This window comes from Chamaea fasciata, unplaced genomic scaffold, assembly GCF_029207755.1.
Source record: "Chamaea fasciata isolate MVZ Bird 193981 ecotype frontalis unplaced genomic scaffold, bChaFas1.0.hap1 SCAF_3, whole genome shotgun sequence".
NCBI lineage: Eukaryota > Metazoa > Chordata > Aves > Passeriformes > Sylviidae > Chamaea > Chamaea fasciata.
In genome coordinates, this window is record NW_027094088.1 from 72,359,174 (window position 1) to 72,376,727 (window position 17,554).

The following is a 17,554-nucleotide window of genomic DNA, read 5'->3' on the forward strand; positions in this document are numbered from 1 at the left end:
AAACCAGCATGACCAAAAAGAAGTAAAAAAATGTCTACATTATATTTATATTCAATTCCTTTTCCTGCGAAATATACCATGTTTTTTCATGCAAGAACAAGTCTGTATTTGTTACATCAAATGCAACTTTTCCATTAAGTTAAATATCATTAAATCAAACTAAACATGTATCAGTAGTATCTGCTGCCAATTATTGTTTATGCATTATCAAAATTAGTACATGAAAGCTATGACTCAAAAGGTTGTTTTCCATTAGTCACTGCCAGTCACTGGATATTTGAGAAACTCATAAGCAGTACTTTTCTCATCTTTGAGTTGCAACAATTGCACCAAATAATTAACACACACTGCCAAATGTCATGGTGTGTCATTTGAAGCATTAAACTAAAGGTTCTCTGTGTGTGTATACCAATGCGTTCGTAGTGCATCCTTACTTGTTAAAGAAATAAATATTTTTTTTCCTATTACAGTGTTTAAACCCAGGCTTGAAAATCCCATTGAAGTACTGGCTTTGTGCACATCAGTGCCAACCTCATACTTGACAAATGAATGACATTAATACCTTTATTCTTGCTGCTGTTCTTCTGTTTATGCCACAGAATCTGTCATTTGTACTCCAGTTGCAAGCAGTGGGAAATTTCCCCTATAACTCTTTCCTTCATCTTCAAGAGACTGTTCCTGAGACTTTGTAATGTATAGGTAGAGCTTAATGCCATTTCTTTTGACAACAGGCTGAGAATGTGGAAGGGTAAGATGGACAAAGACTGCTGAATTGTTGCTCCTCTAAATTTCCTCTGAGAGGTGGCAACGAAATGGCTAGAGTAAAATGTGAGAGCATGGGGGGAAAGGAAAAGGACTAAAAGGGTGAGCAGCATGGCTCTTTATAGAAAGAAAGCAATGCAGGAAGAAATGAAATATATTGTAGAAAAGTAGAGCTGGAGTACAAAACTTGATCCTAAAGAAGAAAAGCAAAGAAGCTGGCAAATGTAAATGGTAAACAGAATAGTCAGTCTACTAGATAATTCTAAGGTATGTGAGTCAGCTTTCCTGAATTAGTCCTCAGTCTAACTTTCACCAGAATTAGTTCCCTATCTGCCTTTCACCAAGTGATCTTGAAAAAGATGCTATCCCATTTAGTGCCTCAGCTTCCTTCTCAACAAAACAAGAGTATAAAATACATGTCTTACAGGGAGCTGAGAATACCTTTAATTTGTGTACAGGAGTAATTACACTAATTTACTGCTATTAGAGAATGGAAAAGAACTTTGGTTTTTACTATTTGGTATGGAGAGTCTAGTAACCGTAAGTAAGAAAAGCTCCATTGTACCTGGTACTGTACTAAAACCCAGAAAGCAAAATTCTGACATTGAAAGTTACAGATATGAAAAATTATGGCAAAAACAAAAGCACGTGACAGCTTCTGTTAAGATATTATATATTAAGTTACACAATGTTAAGATATTTCTGACAAGAAATATCTTAACTTTGTAGACCACATATGTGCATATGTGTTGAACTACCTTGTGTGTGAGGGTGGAGAACTGTGGTATGCAAATAGAAGTTGGGCACTTTAATATTGTTGTTCTCAATTCAAAATTGTCATTCAGCAAGAAAACCAAGTGAGAAACAGAGACTGAAAGACCACAGAAATCAGAGGCAATGAAAAAATCTGAGTTTTTTTTCATCCAAAAACAGTTAGTATGAGATCACTACCTTTCATGAAAATAATAAATGCTTTTTATTTTATTCCAAACAGGAAAAAAAGGAGGTTTTTGAAATTTGAAAGTGGTCAATAGTGACAAAAGCAGCCAAGAGAAAGGAAGAGAATGTCATAAACATCCATAACTTGAGAAACATCAAAGAACATATCAGGAATGGACACTCCTAGCCTAAAAGTAGATATGGCTTAGAACTTTCATATATCTTTCCTTCTAATTCTTGGACAATACTAAGGTTTTCTTTATTACTCATAATGAATTAGCAGAGCAGACCCACCAGGTACATAATGGAGTTGTAAAATGATTTCCTTCCCATGTTTAGACCAGATAAGCAGATCTTAAGAGGAGAGAGCACTTTAATTTCCCCTTGCTTTCTGGCTTCTAAAAGAGTTTAATTCATGTTTCTCAGACCATGAGGAGGCATGAGATGAAGGACCTAGTAAAACCCTGAAGACAACATTTTCCTTTTTCATCAAAGCTATTTCACAGGGATATTTGACTCAGAAGGGTAACAGCACTTTCAACATATATCCCATGTGCTCTCCAAGATTTTACCTTCAGGAGATTTTAATCCAGTATTTAGTTTGTTTGTCTGATGCCCATTTAGGTTCCCCTTCATAATAGGTTCTTTTGTTTTAGCACCACACAGCTTTGGCCACGCTCCAAAGTATTTTTGAGAAAAGCATTCAATGGTCTGCTATATTGCTAATTCATGCAGAAATTACTGTCAGTCTTGTGGGTAGCTACCAAGCCTCACTGTGATTGCAACTAATAACTATTACCAAGATAAGATAATTTCATTTAACATTAGCAAACCATCTGGTGCCTTTATATCTTGTTGTAACACAGTGCCACTGTTTTACTCAATCCACTCTCATTAAAACAAAAGTAACTAAGGATGAACATACACACAGATGATAAATTTATCCTTTCAATTATCTTTGTGCAACCCCTACCCCAGAACTCATACTGTCTTAGATTTTTGAAGTACGAGAGTTCTACTAAAATCTGACCTGACCTCCTGTATGATGAAGGCTTTCTGTTTCATCGCGTAATTTCTAAACCAAAAGAACAACATGCTTGGACTATGTTGTATGTACCTTCCTCTTAATGGCTGCCTGTGATGGATGAATCCAACCCACTCCTGGATAAGTTATACCAGTGGTTAATGCCTCTCACTCTTAAAAAAAAGCACCTTATTTCTAGCCTGAATTTGCCTAACTTCAGCTATGAAACACTGGCTCTCATTATGCCTTTTTCTGCTAGATTAGAGAGTCATCTACTGTCAAAAGTCTCATTCCCATTAAGGCACTTGCAAACCATGATCAAGTCACCTCTTAACATTCTCTTCAGCAGATTAAACAGACAGATCTTTAGCCTCTAACTGCAATGCTTTTTTTCAGACCTAGTAATTCTTTCACCTTTAATGAACTCTTTCCAATTTTAAGGATATTTTCAAAGTGTGATCACTAGAACAGGACACAAAAGTTCATTAGTACTTTTCTTAATGCCATACAAAAAGGCACTTCCTACCCGATATTCAGTTATCTATATATCAGAGAATATAATATATACGAATTATAACTGTTTTATCAGACTCTTGTACCTAAATGCATTTTTGTATTTTTTAGCATTCTCTATGAGATATTCAATTCTAGCAGTATCTTGTAATGTAATTCCGCTTAAAGTTTTATTTTAAAAAATATTTCTTGCATTTTCACTTTTTTATGTAAGGAAATTGCATTCCTGAAGTGATTAGCTTTTGCAGAATAGAAGCATATTTTGAAAACATGCAAATGCAGATATACTATGTTGACCAAAATTATTGTACTTTATTTTCTGGTTACTCCACATCATTAGGTAAAAATACCTAATTTTACCAGGAAGTTCACTATTAAAGACTGTATATAGGTGTTTTGGTTTATCTTTCATGGAAAACATATATAATTAATTCACATTCCTTACACAGCTAGCTCTAGAGAATAGCATTTACTTCAAGAAACCCCTAATGTTCTGCTGGACATTGCTTCAGACCACTGAATGAATCAATGGGATTATATAGTTTTCATTTACTTTTGTATTTGAGCATGAGTTTCACTTATTGATAATCTGCAAGAACAGATGTAGCTATGTCTCAGGCTTAAGTTTAAATTAATTTCATTAGGTAAATAATATCCATTAATAATAAAAATAATAATAGTAGTAGCAAACAATATAAATTAATTTACTACTAGGTGAGACAGTTAAGAGCAGAAAAATATTCCAAATCAGTTGGTTCCAAGTTGGAACAGTTCTTAATTATTGGTTCAGTTTCATGTCATAAAACACTTACTAATCATGATCTGTCCACACAAAAATTCCAGAAAATATATGTGTTAAATAGAATAAACCTTAATTTGACCGAACATTTATCAGATGAATAAAGAAATCCAATGTTTTCTTATGATTTCTCTTTTTTCACTCGTAGTGAAGGAGGAGAATTCATTAATGTAGAAAAAGTAATACTAAATTATATGATCTAACATCCTAAATCTGTTGTCTTTAAGTCTAGGTTATTTCAACTGCAAATAAAAATCTTCAGTGAAGGATGTGAAAATGCTATTTCATGAGATGTAAGGCCTTTCTAGTTCTTGGATGCAATATATTAGATAATCACAAAATATATCTAGACAAATGTAAACAGAAGAATGAAGAAAGCAGAAAGGAATATTTGTGCAGAAAAGAGAGTACCAGAGGGGAAAAAAGTCCACAGAAAGAGGAATAGTCTCTGTGCACTTAGAGTCTTAGAAAACCCACATTAAGGACATTAAAGAAATAAAGGTGAATAAGAAAACTAAGGATGAAAAGGAAAACTAAAAATTTAAAGTTGCTTCCTAATATTTCAGTGTCCACAGTTTGAACCTGAAATAGAATTAGATCAAAATTTTCTGTCATAGTAAAATTAAGTTAAATATCTATAGTGTTTTCTGGTAATTCAATAAATACCTTGTTTTATTTCTTAATGTCTCAAGACAAAAGTAATTTTGACTCTTTTAAAAAACTCAGTATTTTAACTTTCAATGTTGTTGCTTTTAACTGCTTCACATATTTCCTGACATGAAGAATCTCTAACTGATTAGTTACTTCTGTCAATTTCATCAGCTCATTTTCCCACAAGTATTCTGAGGAGAATACACAGAACATTCCCAATGCATGTTTTAAATTAAGAAGCCTGAAGCATTCTGAGATATTGGAGTTAAATGATTTTTATTTCCACGAAGAAGCTGAAAGCCTCAGAAATTATTTATTTTTCAAATTAAAACTATTTGTACACTTTGATTGAGTACAAGGTCTATGGTCATAAGATTAAATACAGATTATTTAACCTTGACATGTAAACAAATTTTGTGCTCTCTGAATTTCATTAGAGAAATTGAGCACACAGTCTTAATTTCTGTACCAGTTTAAAAGCTACCTTGGTGTTCAGTTTGCCGATTACAAATGCCAGTGTGACAGCCAATGTAGAACTTTAGGTGAAACCATAATAACTCTTAAAACAAGACCATATTAGCCAAAAGTCTTCAGAAATTACTTAAGATCAGGCAAATTGTGTTAAGCACATCTCTGGAAGATCTGAGACACCCCTGTGCTATCCAACATAAGGAGTTAGAGAAAAAAATCATTTTCTCTCCCTTCATAAATACTTACCACTAATTAAAGTCTGCTTAAGTGCCTGATGAATCTAGACAAGAAATGTTTTCCTGTAATTCAGTATCTCACTTCATTATATTTCAAATTGAATTATCTTAGTAGCAGGTTAAAAGGAACAGAAAAACGAGATAATCTGAGCTTTTTACACAGACCCAAAATTTAATTCAGAAGTTTCTCAAAATTATGAAGTCCAAAAATTTTCCTCAGTAGAGTCACTAATATCCTTTGTAAAGTAAAGCTTCTTGAGTAAAGACTACAATTCAGTATAAAGCTGCTGAATTAAAACTAACTTTAATTATGACAAAGCTTTATCTTGTACACAGCTATAGAAGGTCTGAGCAAAGTATTCAGGTTTCTTTATGTATAAATTGCTATAAATTCAATTCTTTAAAGGAAAGTCATCAAAGAAACTTTTTCTTTTCTGTGAGAGATATTTCATTTGATTCTTTTGCTATCTTTTTAATCATAAAAGAAAGGTCTTCACTTGTTTTTGACAACATCAGGAATCACACCAGCTGCCCCTCCACAAGGTGGAAAAGCTTTCCCCCCAAAATCAGGATATAGCATCTTCTCAGACAGAATATAAAACTTACCTTGAAAAAAGTCATGGTTGCTCCATCTTCAACTGCCCCATACTCAATCTTTGTCTGCTTGGCCAAATCATCAGCAGAATCAATAGGGGATTCCATACGTTCCACTGTCAGAAAGGCGGCTAGGTTAGCAGTGTACGAGGAAATGATGATAAGTGTGAAAAACCACCAAATGCCTCCCACTATCCTGGTGGAGAGGGCTTTAGGCATGAGCTCAGAACCTAACGAAAACCAGGGGAGAAAGGTGAAATGGATGCACAGAAAACAATTTATAAGTGTTCATCACTTTTTGCCACAGTGGGGAGATGGAATCACTGTGCAAAATCATCTCTAAGATACAGGTTTACATGTACTGCTTGTACAAACACACACAACTGAAATGCAAAATAACTGGTTAAATTTATAACAACATATCTTTTTAGAGCTGTGGGAATCAAAATATAGCAATGGGAGATTCAATGATCAGTGCCATTCTAAAATTTCCAAACATATACATATAAATACCAATGCAAAAAAAAAGCAATTACTCCAACTTGCTTTCCAGAAAAAATAAACAATTGATGAAGGTACCAGATGTGAAAGAAAGGATTTCATATCTGAAAAACAAAATCCTAAATCTATTCTAAATATGCTCTTGAGTTTTGTCATTTGCATTGCTGTAAAGGATAGTTTATTAAATGCTTAGATTTTAAAAAATTAACATCTCCCATGTCTATGTTTAGCCCCACAATTTCATATAAATATGGGTGGCTATGCCACAAACTTCAATTTAATAAAATAGCAATAAAAATATTAGACTTCTATACATAAACTAGATAAAGATTATAATGCATTGCTGGAGTTGCCTGCTCATGGCACTAAAGAATAGAGGGGGAGACAGACACTGTATAGTAATTTGCATAATTTTTAATGCTAATTTAGAGCCTAATGAGACAAATTGAAGCACATAAACTCCTCTTGTGTCTAATTACTAAAAATAGGAATAGTAAATTCACTGCAATATACAACTACAAATATTTATTATAAATGAGCATGTATGGATTGTTTTCCATAATGTTATAATTGAATGAAATGAAATTTCTAATGATGTCAAATCAACAATTTCAAGCTTCATTTTAAGAACTTTATGTAAGATCTTTTAGAAGTATCTGGAAACTTGTTTTCAAGGAAACAGTTTCACCATATCCACTATATCATTGTACCGAAACAACCCCTTTTTGTTAATTGGTTACTATGTTGGCTCTTAAATCTCCTGGGTAAAATGGAATGAAGGCAAGATGGACTATTTTATTCCTGTTAAATTTTAGTGCTTATATCAAATTAGTTAAGGAACTGGTCCAGCAAGGTAACACATCTTCATATAGGTGAAAGATTATGTCAAACTTCCAAACTCAATGCCAAAAAAAGAACAGGAGTGGGGAGAGAGGAAGGGAGGAAGAAAACAAAAGAAAAGGAAAAAAGAAGTGGTATCATAACTGGACTACTGTATTCAAAAACAGCCCATCTTACCCTGCAGTTCATCTTACCCTTGCTGTTTCAAACAAAAAAGGCTGACAGACTTGGACATGACAGCCAACTCCAGCGCCAGACTCTGCCTAGAATTCTGCAAGGGAAAAAGTAGAAAAGTACCTGTCTGATGTAGTTGCTCCTAGGCCCTGTTAGTCAGACACTTAGACACCATAACACTAAGAGATTTCCCAACAAGCCCACTATCATGAACTCTTTTTAATTGCTCTCATTTCATTTTAAAAACCAACAGCAGTAAAGTCAGAGAGGACTGGAAAGAAAAGCAGAGTGGAGACATTTGCCGCAGTTACCCCAGTTACCACAAGTTCATACCTTACCAAGGACTGAAATCGAGTGCCACCTGGGCCCATGAAACAGAGCCTGGTCAGGGGCTGACTGTCATGTACCCAAGGTAACGTCATGTCCAGCACCATATCCCACAGTTTCCTGGGAGCGAGAGGTGCCAGCAAGACACCTATGAGTTTCCTCTGTCATGTACCCTCCAGCACTAAGTAAATCTTTTGTTAAGAAGGAGCATTAATAAGTTGAGTATGGCCCAAGTGTTTCTATATTGTCGCTAGTGGAAAGTTACTGCTATTAGATGAGAACTTCTATGCTTTTCTAAAAGCCTAATTTTAGGTGACTTTAGGTTTTTGAGAATTTTTTTACAGTAATCATCAAAATCAAGAATGATACTGCATCCTTAAAATGGTGCCGTTAAGGTTTATTAAAGGATGAACTCAGTAAGGGTAAAAAAATATAAGGCAAGGACAGAGAGTCAGCCTTAATTCTTAATTTTCTTCAAGGAAAACTATTATCCTCCAAAGATATCTTTTAAAATGAAGGTTGGGGTTTTTTCTTATTTTGATTCTCAAAAACAATGTTTAAGTGTTCCAGACTAAAACACCTTTTTCTTGCAAAAAGATGTGAGAATCTAAATGGCTTTCCATCCTCCAGAAATATGAAGAAGATTACAGCCACAGAAGAAATAAAACTCAGCATTGATAGATGTTCCAACGAGCTGTGAATGGAATTCAAAATACCTTCTTTTGTTCAGCATCCCATTTTTGATAGCTTCCTTAAAATCAATTATTATCTTACAAACATGTATTAGGCAATTGTGCTTCAACTATATAATTTCTTGAAATGTATATTGGCAACCTAGTTGATAGTAAACCCTTAGCCAACTATAGATGTATTTTTACTTCTGATTTGAAATCCTGATTTCTTTTTACCTATTAATTCATGTTTTCCTGAGCACAGTACTCTTTTTGCTGAAACATTAGACTTTTTAAGCCTACCAAGCTGACATACGACAGAACATTTACTGCAGTTACAGGAAATCTTCATGAAATCATTTGATGAATTAAACCCAGGATTTATTTATGGTTGATGTACTTATAATGGGAAGTTTTAAAAATTATTGCTCAAGTATATCCACTAAAACAACTCTACCAATATGCACTCGTTCTTGCCAACATTTTCTTTGATTTTTTGGGGGGATGTGCAGTGGGTTTTTTTCCAGAAAGAAAAGTCATTCCTTTTAATGGCTCTTGGACAGGACTAACAATCTTTTGTATTACAGTATACTGTCCAGTGAAAAGTCAGAGCAAAAACTGAATCTGTGCTATACAAATGTGTCTGATATTATATGACTGTGTTCAAATCCTTATGGAAAAGGGTAATAAAATGGTGATATATTTTTATGGATCTATATATTTGGTATGCTTTCAAAGTAAAAAGGAATACAGCAAGGAAATTATGGATTTTTAAGAATTTGCTTAAGTGTTTTACTAAGACACTTATAGTTAAAACTGGTTGCTGGTTTTAGTCTGAGCAATATGGTTACACAGCTGCCAATTTTATTGTCAGCAATGGCATCAGTTTCTCAGTGCATGGATAATTGAATATTGACTTTTTATTTAAATCTTTAAGAATGGTCATTCTGATTTTAAAAATATAAATTGTGGCTGGACAGGATTAAATCTCCTATATAATTTTATTTTACAGGTTCTAGCTACTAGATAAAATCTTCCTGTAGTTGAAAAATTTCTAGACCAAAATTAAGTAAGTTATGCATTTTTACAATTTACTTTTATCTGACAAAGATATACTCTATTTTAGGTTGTTAAAATTGAGAATTTTTAGGTAATGGATAGATTAGCTAATTTAATTATGCAGTAAGGTTTTCCTGTTTAGGAAATAAAGTACAAGACTGTGCTGTACTTTTTTAAGTTTTAAATTTTTTATCTGTCTTCAGACTAATTCCTAAGGTGCTGGGAATGTCTGGATAATAATAAGAAAGCTGGTTTATGACTACATGCACAGAGGCACCCATGCCAGTGACTTGCGCCAGAGAGCTGTTACCCCCAGCAAAAAGTGGGACATGGTGCCCAAGAGGAAGAGCAGACTGAGTCGTATACCTTGCTGCATGAGAGCTCCAACTCCAAACCAGAAACTATTTAGCAAGGTAAAATTGTTTTCCACCACGTCTGAATCGGGGTTGCAAGGATGTGGGTTATACCACTCATAGGGACTAAACCTGTGGTAATTGACAGAAAGAAAAAAGAGCAGATTTAAATTGTAGCCATTACAAAGTCTATCCAGCAAATCTGCTGTAAAAGAAAAAGAAAAACAAGAGAGGTTATAAAGAAAATAGTGATTGAAAGTTTTTACAGTGTGATTGCATTATAATTAACAGCAATATTAAAAGGAAGAACAATACTGAAGATTAACATTCTTAACTGCTCCTGATAGTGATAAATTTTCATACAGATTGGCTCTGAAAGGTTCCAAGTGCCACCTGTAAACATCAAAGCACTTATTCTTCTATTGACACCAATAGAATTACAGAAAATTGGTCCCATTTAAGATTATGTTTTTATAACCACTGTGTCAGTATTTTGCATCTTAAAAGAAAATTAATGTTTAAATCACAGAAATTAACAAGAAAAAAATGCATCAGGCAAAATATTTTTTCTCATCAAAATTACAAATAATGTATATAACAGAAAATAAATAGTTAGCAGTAAAAGTGGCATTGTTAATCACCAAACAAGGCTAACAAACACTACAATTCACAGAAAAAAAAAATACTATAGCAAAATAAGGAATTGCATCCTGTCCTGTGAGGTGCACAGTAGCATCCCTGGAAAGGTTTTCCAAAAGAAGCTGGGGACACTCACAAGCACCTTGCAGGGCCAGGCTCTGGGAAAAGAAAGAAAGAAAGAAAGAAAAAAAAAAAAAGATAAAGGAAAAGACAACAAATTAATTATCTCAAAAATAAATAGAGCAAAGATAGTAGAAAGACGCCTCAGTCTGGCAATAGATTAAAAGCAGATTATATACAATCAATTTTAATTCGTGACTTTTCAATTGCTGTGCATTATGACCAGTTCATATCTAAATGCTATTTTATCAATTGTAGCTAAAACAAGCAAACATGTCTAGATAAATTATTCTTTGTTACAATTTCTTTCGTAAAAACAAGATTTTCAGTTCCCTCTTCCTCAGGATATTTTGTAGAACTTTAAATTTTAATTCCAATGTGCAGGATTATTCTAATCATTTAAGAGTTTTAATCACCATGCCTGGAGTTGGAGGAACAATGTTGAGAGGGGCTTTTATTTTATGCTTAAATCATGTCTTCAAATCTTTGATAATGAATGCAAGTTAATGCATGTGCATAAGATATTTGAGTGAAAAAAATGAAAATCACTGCAACACAGAAGAATGGAACTAGCACAGGACACCAGCACAATAATTAAAAATATTACAGATTTTAATTATTAAATCAATATTAACATGTTTTTACAATTTCTCAAATCATTAAAGCCACTCTGTTAAAAAACCCTCTTATAGGAGGGCATTATGAAAGAACTTTTTTGATGTATCTTATAAGCAAAGATATCTGAATAATTCATCTGTGACTTTGAAAAATAGAATTTTCTTCACAATAGTGTTTCAAACACACTATAATACAGAAAATCAAATGTTCCACTTTGAAGCTCTTAATGTAATGTTAGAACACCTCTCGTCTTAAAAGTGCCTACTTGGAAAAGTACTGTTTCATTTGGATCTCCAAAGTAAATCTCACATTCTGTTCAAAAATGTTGACTGAGTTCGAATTAAACATTTTGACCTTAATTCTTCTATTAATTTAAAGTAAAACTAGACCAGAAATTTACTGCTTCATTAAAAATCTAAGTATCTTTCATGTCATGTTGTCAATCCAATAAAACCTGGAAACCAAGCACTCATTGAAACTGAAGTATCTCTTTTGCTCAGAGATATTTGAAGATTGAATCAGAAAACACCTTTTCCTTGTGAGGACAATGTTTTCTAGAAAAAGCAAACATATTTTTTATTTAAAGATATATATTCAAGTGTTATTTTTAGTGATTGTGAAATTACTGATCAACCTAAAACATAACTTGGCAGTTTTAAATTTTTGTTCTGATGGTTTATTTAATAATTTTTATGTTATTTTGAAGCATGGGAAAATTGTCCACAGTTGTAACAAAAGGAGGAAACAACCTACAAGACATACAAGATGGCTTTAGGAAAAAGAAGCAATGCAATCTGAGTCTTACAGTTTTAGAATTCTCTACTTACAAAGTAAAGAAAACAATTATTGGCTTATTATGGATAAATATTGTTCTTCCTTATTTTAAGGATGATCTATGATATTAGATTGTCTAGTGTGAAAATCTTCAGGTATGGATCCTTCAATCTATTTTTGGGTTTTTTGTACTACATATGTGTAGAAGGTTCATGCTGTTTAGCCTATTGCAATAAATATTCAAAAATATCCACAAATATTCACAGAGTTGTAGGTTCACCTAGAACGTTTCATAAGCCAGGATCCTGCTCAAGGCAACATCCACTATTTCACAATAAGGGACTGTTCATTCAGGTCTCAAAAGTGCCCAAAGACAAGAATTCCACATCTTCCTTGGAAAAACTTTCCCATGTTTAATTATCAAAACAACTTTTTTCTTTAAGTCAGGCTAGAACCTCCCTTGTTTCCAAGTATAAAGAACACCACCGGTTTTGACCCGCTTCTCTTATGATCAGGTTCCTAAAAGTGACCTTTAGGAAAATTCCTTCTGCCTGATCACAGTATTTAAATGCGGTACAATAAATGATATTATGAGAATAATCGCTTTCCTTGATTAATGGACTATAATCCTACTAATTAAATGCAGAGTATTAGTTCAATCAAGAACAAGCATAAAGCAAAAAGGAAACTTCAGTGAACAGATGTCATTTTGAAGATTGGTTTTTCTGACCACTGATAACAGGTAGTCTTCCCATTTACCCATTTCTATTAGTGTTTATTCTAACATTTCAGATACAGTCTCTTTATCTCTAACACCTTCAGGTGCCTGAAATACTTGAAAAAATAGACTATAAATGAACTTTACAAGACCTGAGTTTCAGTTTTCCTAATTGCTGCAACTCAATGAAAAAATATAAGTACTTTCCAAAAATTATTGGCTAGTGCAAATAATGTTTAAAAGTCAACTATCTCAGCAATCCAGAGGAAGGAAAGATTTGTGTTAAATTTAATTCCACTTTAGGAATATACCATGATATTAGAAATTAAAATTAGTGCTCCCAATGACCAGACAGAGCTACTTCAGAACTGCAAATTATTTGACACAGACTATAATTTATAATACTCTGTATTCACACACCATTTGAAATTATAGTGAAGAAGCCCAGAAGACAAGGGATCTTATGAATGTGTCTAAAACATCTATAGTTGAATAGTTATGGAGCCAACCAAAGCTTGTTGGTAAGAATGTGTTATGATAAAGAACATGATGTGACTGGAGAAGGGGTACATTGGAGATACAACAGCATTTCCTGAGCTAACTGTCCTTGTTCTGGCTCCTGAGAATAAGCACAACACAGTGCAGTTCAAGCACAAGACAGAGGTCAAAAAGCAGACGTGTAGTCCATTGATCAATTGATCAAAAGCTGACCCTACACAGGTGGATCAAGACCAAAGACCTCCTAAGCCCTCAGACCTATTTTCAGAAAGGTCTGGAAGAACAATCTGCACCTCGTAACTAATTTGTATAGAAAGCAAGAAATTTATCTCCAGGATGGAGAAACATAGCTATAAAAAGGTACCTCCATGAAGACCAGATGGTGCCCACAGGACCCTGGACACCCTACCAGCTAGATCAGCTCTGGAGCCACCACTGGTGATCTGATTAAGCTCCATAAGCCTGTTTAACTTCAGAACCTGTCATAATATTAACTGTGATCTACTGCTAGCATTCATGCTTCTCTTTTAATTTAGGAGCTTGATTTTGTGTGCTTGTGGCACAGGGAGTCTTGTGAGGATGTTATAAGATTCTGTTAATTCTTGACCTGCAGGCACCCACTCCTCCCTTCCAGTGTCCAGTTTGAGACAAACTCAGGAGGAGAAATTACTTATTCTGGATATACTAGAACAGTTTCTGCAGTTTGGGTCTGTAAATAAAAACACAGTCTTACAGAGAGCCACGGACCTTAGATGTTATTGTAGATCCAGGGTTTTGTACACCAACTACACTCAGAGCAGTGCATCCTTTCACACACGTTGACTACTGCTTTCAGTTGCTTTCATAAAAGGTGTTGTCCGGCATGTCCTATACAAATCAACTCGATTCAAAACTGCTTAGAATGTGTAAAAGGTACCCTTCACCAATTTCAATAGTTTCAGTTTATCTCTGATGATAGGATGAAATTAGTACTAGGTTTTAAAAGCAAATTAATAGATATTCTTAATACAGACTGTAATATCTGGAGATAAAGACATTTTTAATTTAAGCTGTATCTTCCGCAGAGAAATGCAACTTGTTATAAGGAGCAGAAAACCCAAAACTGCAATTTAGAGAGAAGAGAAAATGGACTAGTGGAGTAATATTTGTAATTGCATTTTCATTATACCAAAACACAGCTGCCTAGGAATATTACACAGAACAGAACTTAAACCAGTAGGGATACTCACTGTGGGAAAAACACCACTTGGACCCATTAGTAATATGCACAGGCCATTCAAGTTTTGTGTGTCACTTTCAAATATTTGCAAAACAGGTATCAGGTAGTGTCATTCAATCATATTCAGCATGCTACCTGTTAAATTCTTATAGAGAACTTTTCCGGAAGGTCTTAAATAGCCTTTTTTCTTTTTTCTTTTTTTTTTTTTTTTCTAATTATTTTATTTTTATTTTTTATTTTACTTTTTTCACTTAAGATAAAAAAAGCAAAACACAAGAGATTTTTAAAACACAGGTTGATCCTGAATATTTAGCTAAAAGTTTATGAGAGTTATCAGCTACCATTACAGTGCCTGGACTTCAATTCTTATTTTAAAATACATATTGACAAAATTTTTCATCCTTATCTCTGACATTATACTGCCTTCTGTTCTGACCCAAATAGAAGCTATATAACAACTATGGAAAGGCTAAGAAAAAATTGTGCTCTACAAGATAGTTGAAATTGCAAGACAACAATCAAACATAATAAACCTAATTCTTGGTCTTATGCAGTCAGATAGAATACTTCCCTAAACCCATGGAATTCTGAATGTAGGCAAGGGACATAAAGAAAATATGATTGCAAAGAGGTATGATGCAAGTATAATTTAAGGGACTAATGAGATTATTTACTAATAGTTGTGCTTTGTTTATTTGAATTACATTATTTTCAGTGATATTTCAAACACCATGTAACTATTGTGTTTTTTAAAATGAGCATGTAAATAAATTAGGACTAAACAGCATTACAAAAATATTATCTAGAACATGATGTGACCAACACATTCTGCATAGCTCAGCAATATATGCCACAGACACAGCACAAAGTTGCACTGTGCATACTATTCCATCATTATTTCAAACCTGTCAAATTTCCTCACTTTTCTCTGCATTAGGTCAATGAAGAAAAATAAAGAAAATATGATTACCCACTTACATGCACATAGACATCTCTTTTGCGCAATCAGATCAAGAAGTGAGCAGACAACAGGTTTCACTGCAAAACCATTTTAAAACAAAGATTTCACAAGCTGTAAGGCTTCATCTAATGACCAGAAATTGATAAATCAAAAGAATCTTACCCTATCTTCTTCATGAACTGATGAACACACTGATCCAGTGCTGGCTATTGCTGAACACAACAAACTATCAGGTCTAATCTCAGCTCTAGAAAATTACACATTCTCCCATACACTAGAGCAAAGTGCAAGAATTATTCTTCTAGTCATTGTTTTACAGGGTTTCTGTGCAGGACAACACCCTCAATCCATATCTTACTGAATAAGAACTGACAAATTACAATATTTCAAAACGTTTTCAAGAATATCCAGGATATGAGATAGATGTTTTATTAGAACATACTAGACTACTTAAGAATAAAATATATTACTAGTTCTCTTTATTAAGGCCTCCATTTCTTTTTCTTTTTTTTTTTTCTAAATTGTGGCTTTTAGAAAAACTGATATTTTTGTTTGGCTCCTTCACTGTCTCACCTGTCACATTCACTGCCACACCTGATGACTTCTGGGCTGTAAACAGAGACTGTTATTACCAACACACCCGCCCCGCTCAGATACATTTCTCAGTACAGTAATTGCCTTGCTTGCATTGTGCTCATCTTCCACATCATCTTCCCTCATATTGCTGCCATGCTTTTGCTGCTTCCTGACAAGGACTAATCATCTAAAACCTCTTTTATACACAAAAAAAAAAAACAAAAAAACAAAAAAACAAAAAAAAAACAAAAAAAACCCAAACAAACAAACAAACAAACAAACAAATCCCCGTCTAAAGCAGTTGCATTGAGTCATTATCACCTCTCCATTGACTAGAAATTTAACCTAATGTAAAGGACATTTTATATTGCTAGAAGAATATAAGTCTTCTAAGTTTAGGTGATATCATTCAATCTAAAGTCTAGAAAGCACAAGATTCATTGGCAAGTCCTTTACAGACTTTACTGATCTTTGCTCTATATGTTTATCCCCTACATCTTTAAATTGCTTATAAGCACTATTAATTTTAAACATAGATAAGATTCTGTTAAAAATCCAATTGAGTCGGGGATAAAATACAAATACACAAGCTACTTCAGGATCAGAACCAAAATCTTCATTATATGAATCAATACATCTTGTCCCATTTTTATACAACTCAAGCTTCCTGGCTAATACAAAAAAAAAAAAAAAAAAAAAAAAAAAAAAAAAAAAAAAAAAAAAAAAAAAAAAAGACAAAAAAGACTAAACCAAATTATCTTACAAGCAAATAATACAAAAATTGTTTCATAAACTTCTACTATAAGCAGTATGAATCCTATAGGAGTATTATAACCAAGCAATAGGGGATGTTTCATGATTTTTGAATTTTTCAGGTTTTACTGCTGTATTAGCTACCAGTCCTGCTCTTAAATCCAAAGAAATACAGGCTGGGGCAGTTCTTACATAACTTCAATTTCCAGAACATTAGTCCATCCATTTCTTGAACAGAAGAAATGTCGATAGAGTTAAATATTAAATGACAGTCAAGAATCTGAAGAAAACCTATTTTAAATAACTATTTTTAATGTATGTGAACGTCACAATGATTGTAGACTTCTCCCAAAATCAGTGTGTCCCGACTGCTGCTAAATACATTAAAGTCTTACAGAAACTATTCTAGGATAAATTCTGTGACATCTCAAGTATGGTGTGGTAGGGGAGATGTTAAAAGAGTTGCTTCCTTTTTAGTTTCCACAAGATTAACCACTTTTCCTGAGTTCTGTATCTGAGGGACAACTCAGAAAAGTAGAGTATTCATTGTGTTAGAAAACATTTTGCCCCCTTTTTGGTGACATGAGTAAAATGATGTCTCCAAAATTATTTTCCCCTTTGTATGTTTTGCTCTTTAGGCTCTTAACATACCTGAGAATCTTAGAATCTTCATTTATATTCCTTTATTCCCCTGACTCAATAGTAATAATTCAGTGCTATTTTAAAAAACAGATTATTCACAATACTTCTAATATTTTAATTCG

The 17,554-nt window shown here is 33.5% G+C and overlaps 1 protein-coding gene across 5 annotated transcripts in view; it reads right to left on the minus strand.

Annotated features, from left to right (window-relative positions):
• Positions 1-17,554, minus strand: part of GRIK2 (glutamate ionotropic receptor kainate type subunit 2) — a 365,936-nt gene that overhangs the window by 83,649 nt on the left and 264,733 nt on the right. For 3 of the 5 annotated variants that reach the window (XM_066179492.1, XM_066179493.1, XM_066179491.1), the window contains 2 exons: positions 9,928-10,046; positions 6,002-6,219 (listed from right to left, as the gene is read on the minus strand). In XM_066179492.1, the coding sequence (XP_066035589.1) occupies positions 6,002-6,219; positions 9,928-10,046 (337 nt within the window). Of the gene's footprint in view, positions 1-6,001; positions 6,220-7,565; positions 7,602-9,927; positions 10,047-17,554 lie in introns of those variants that run through there. The other 2 variants (XM_066179494.1, XM_066179495.1) reach the window with 2 other exon arrangements.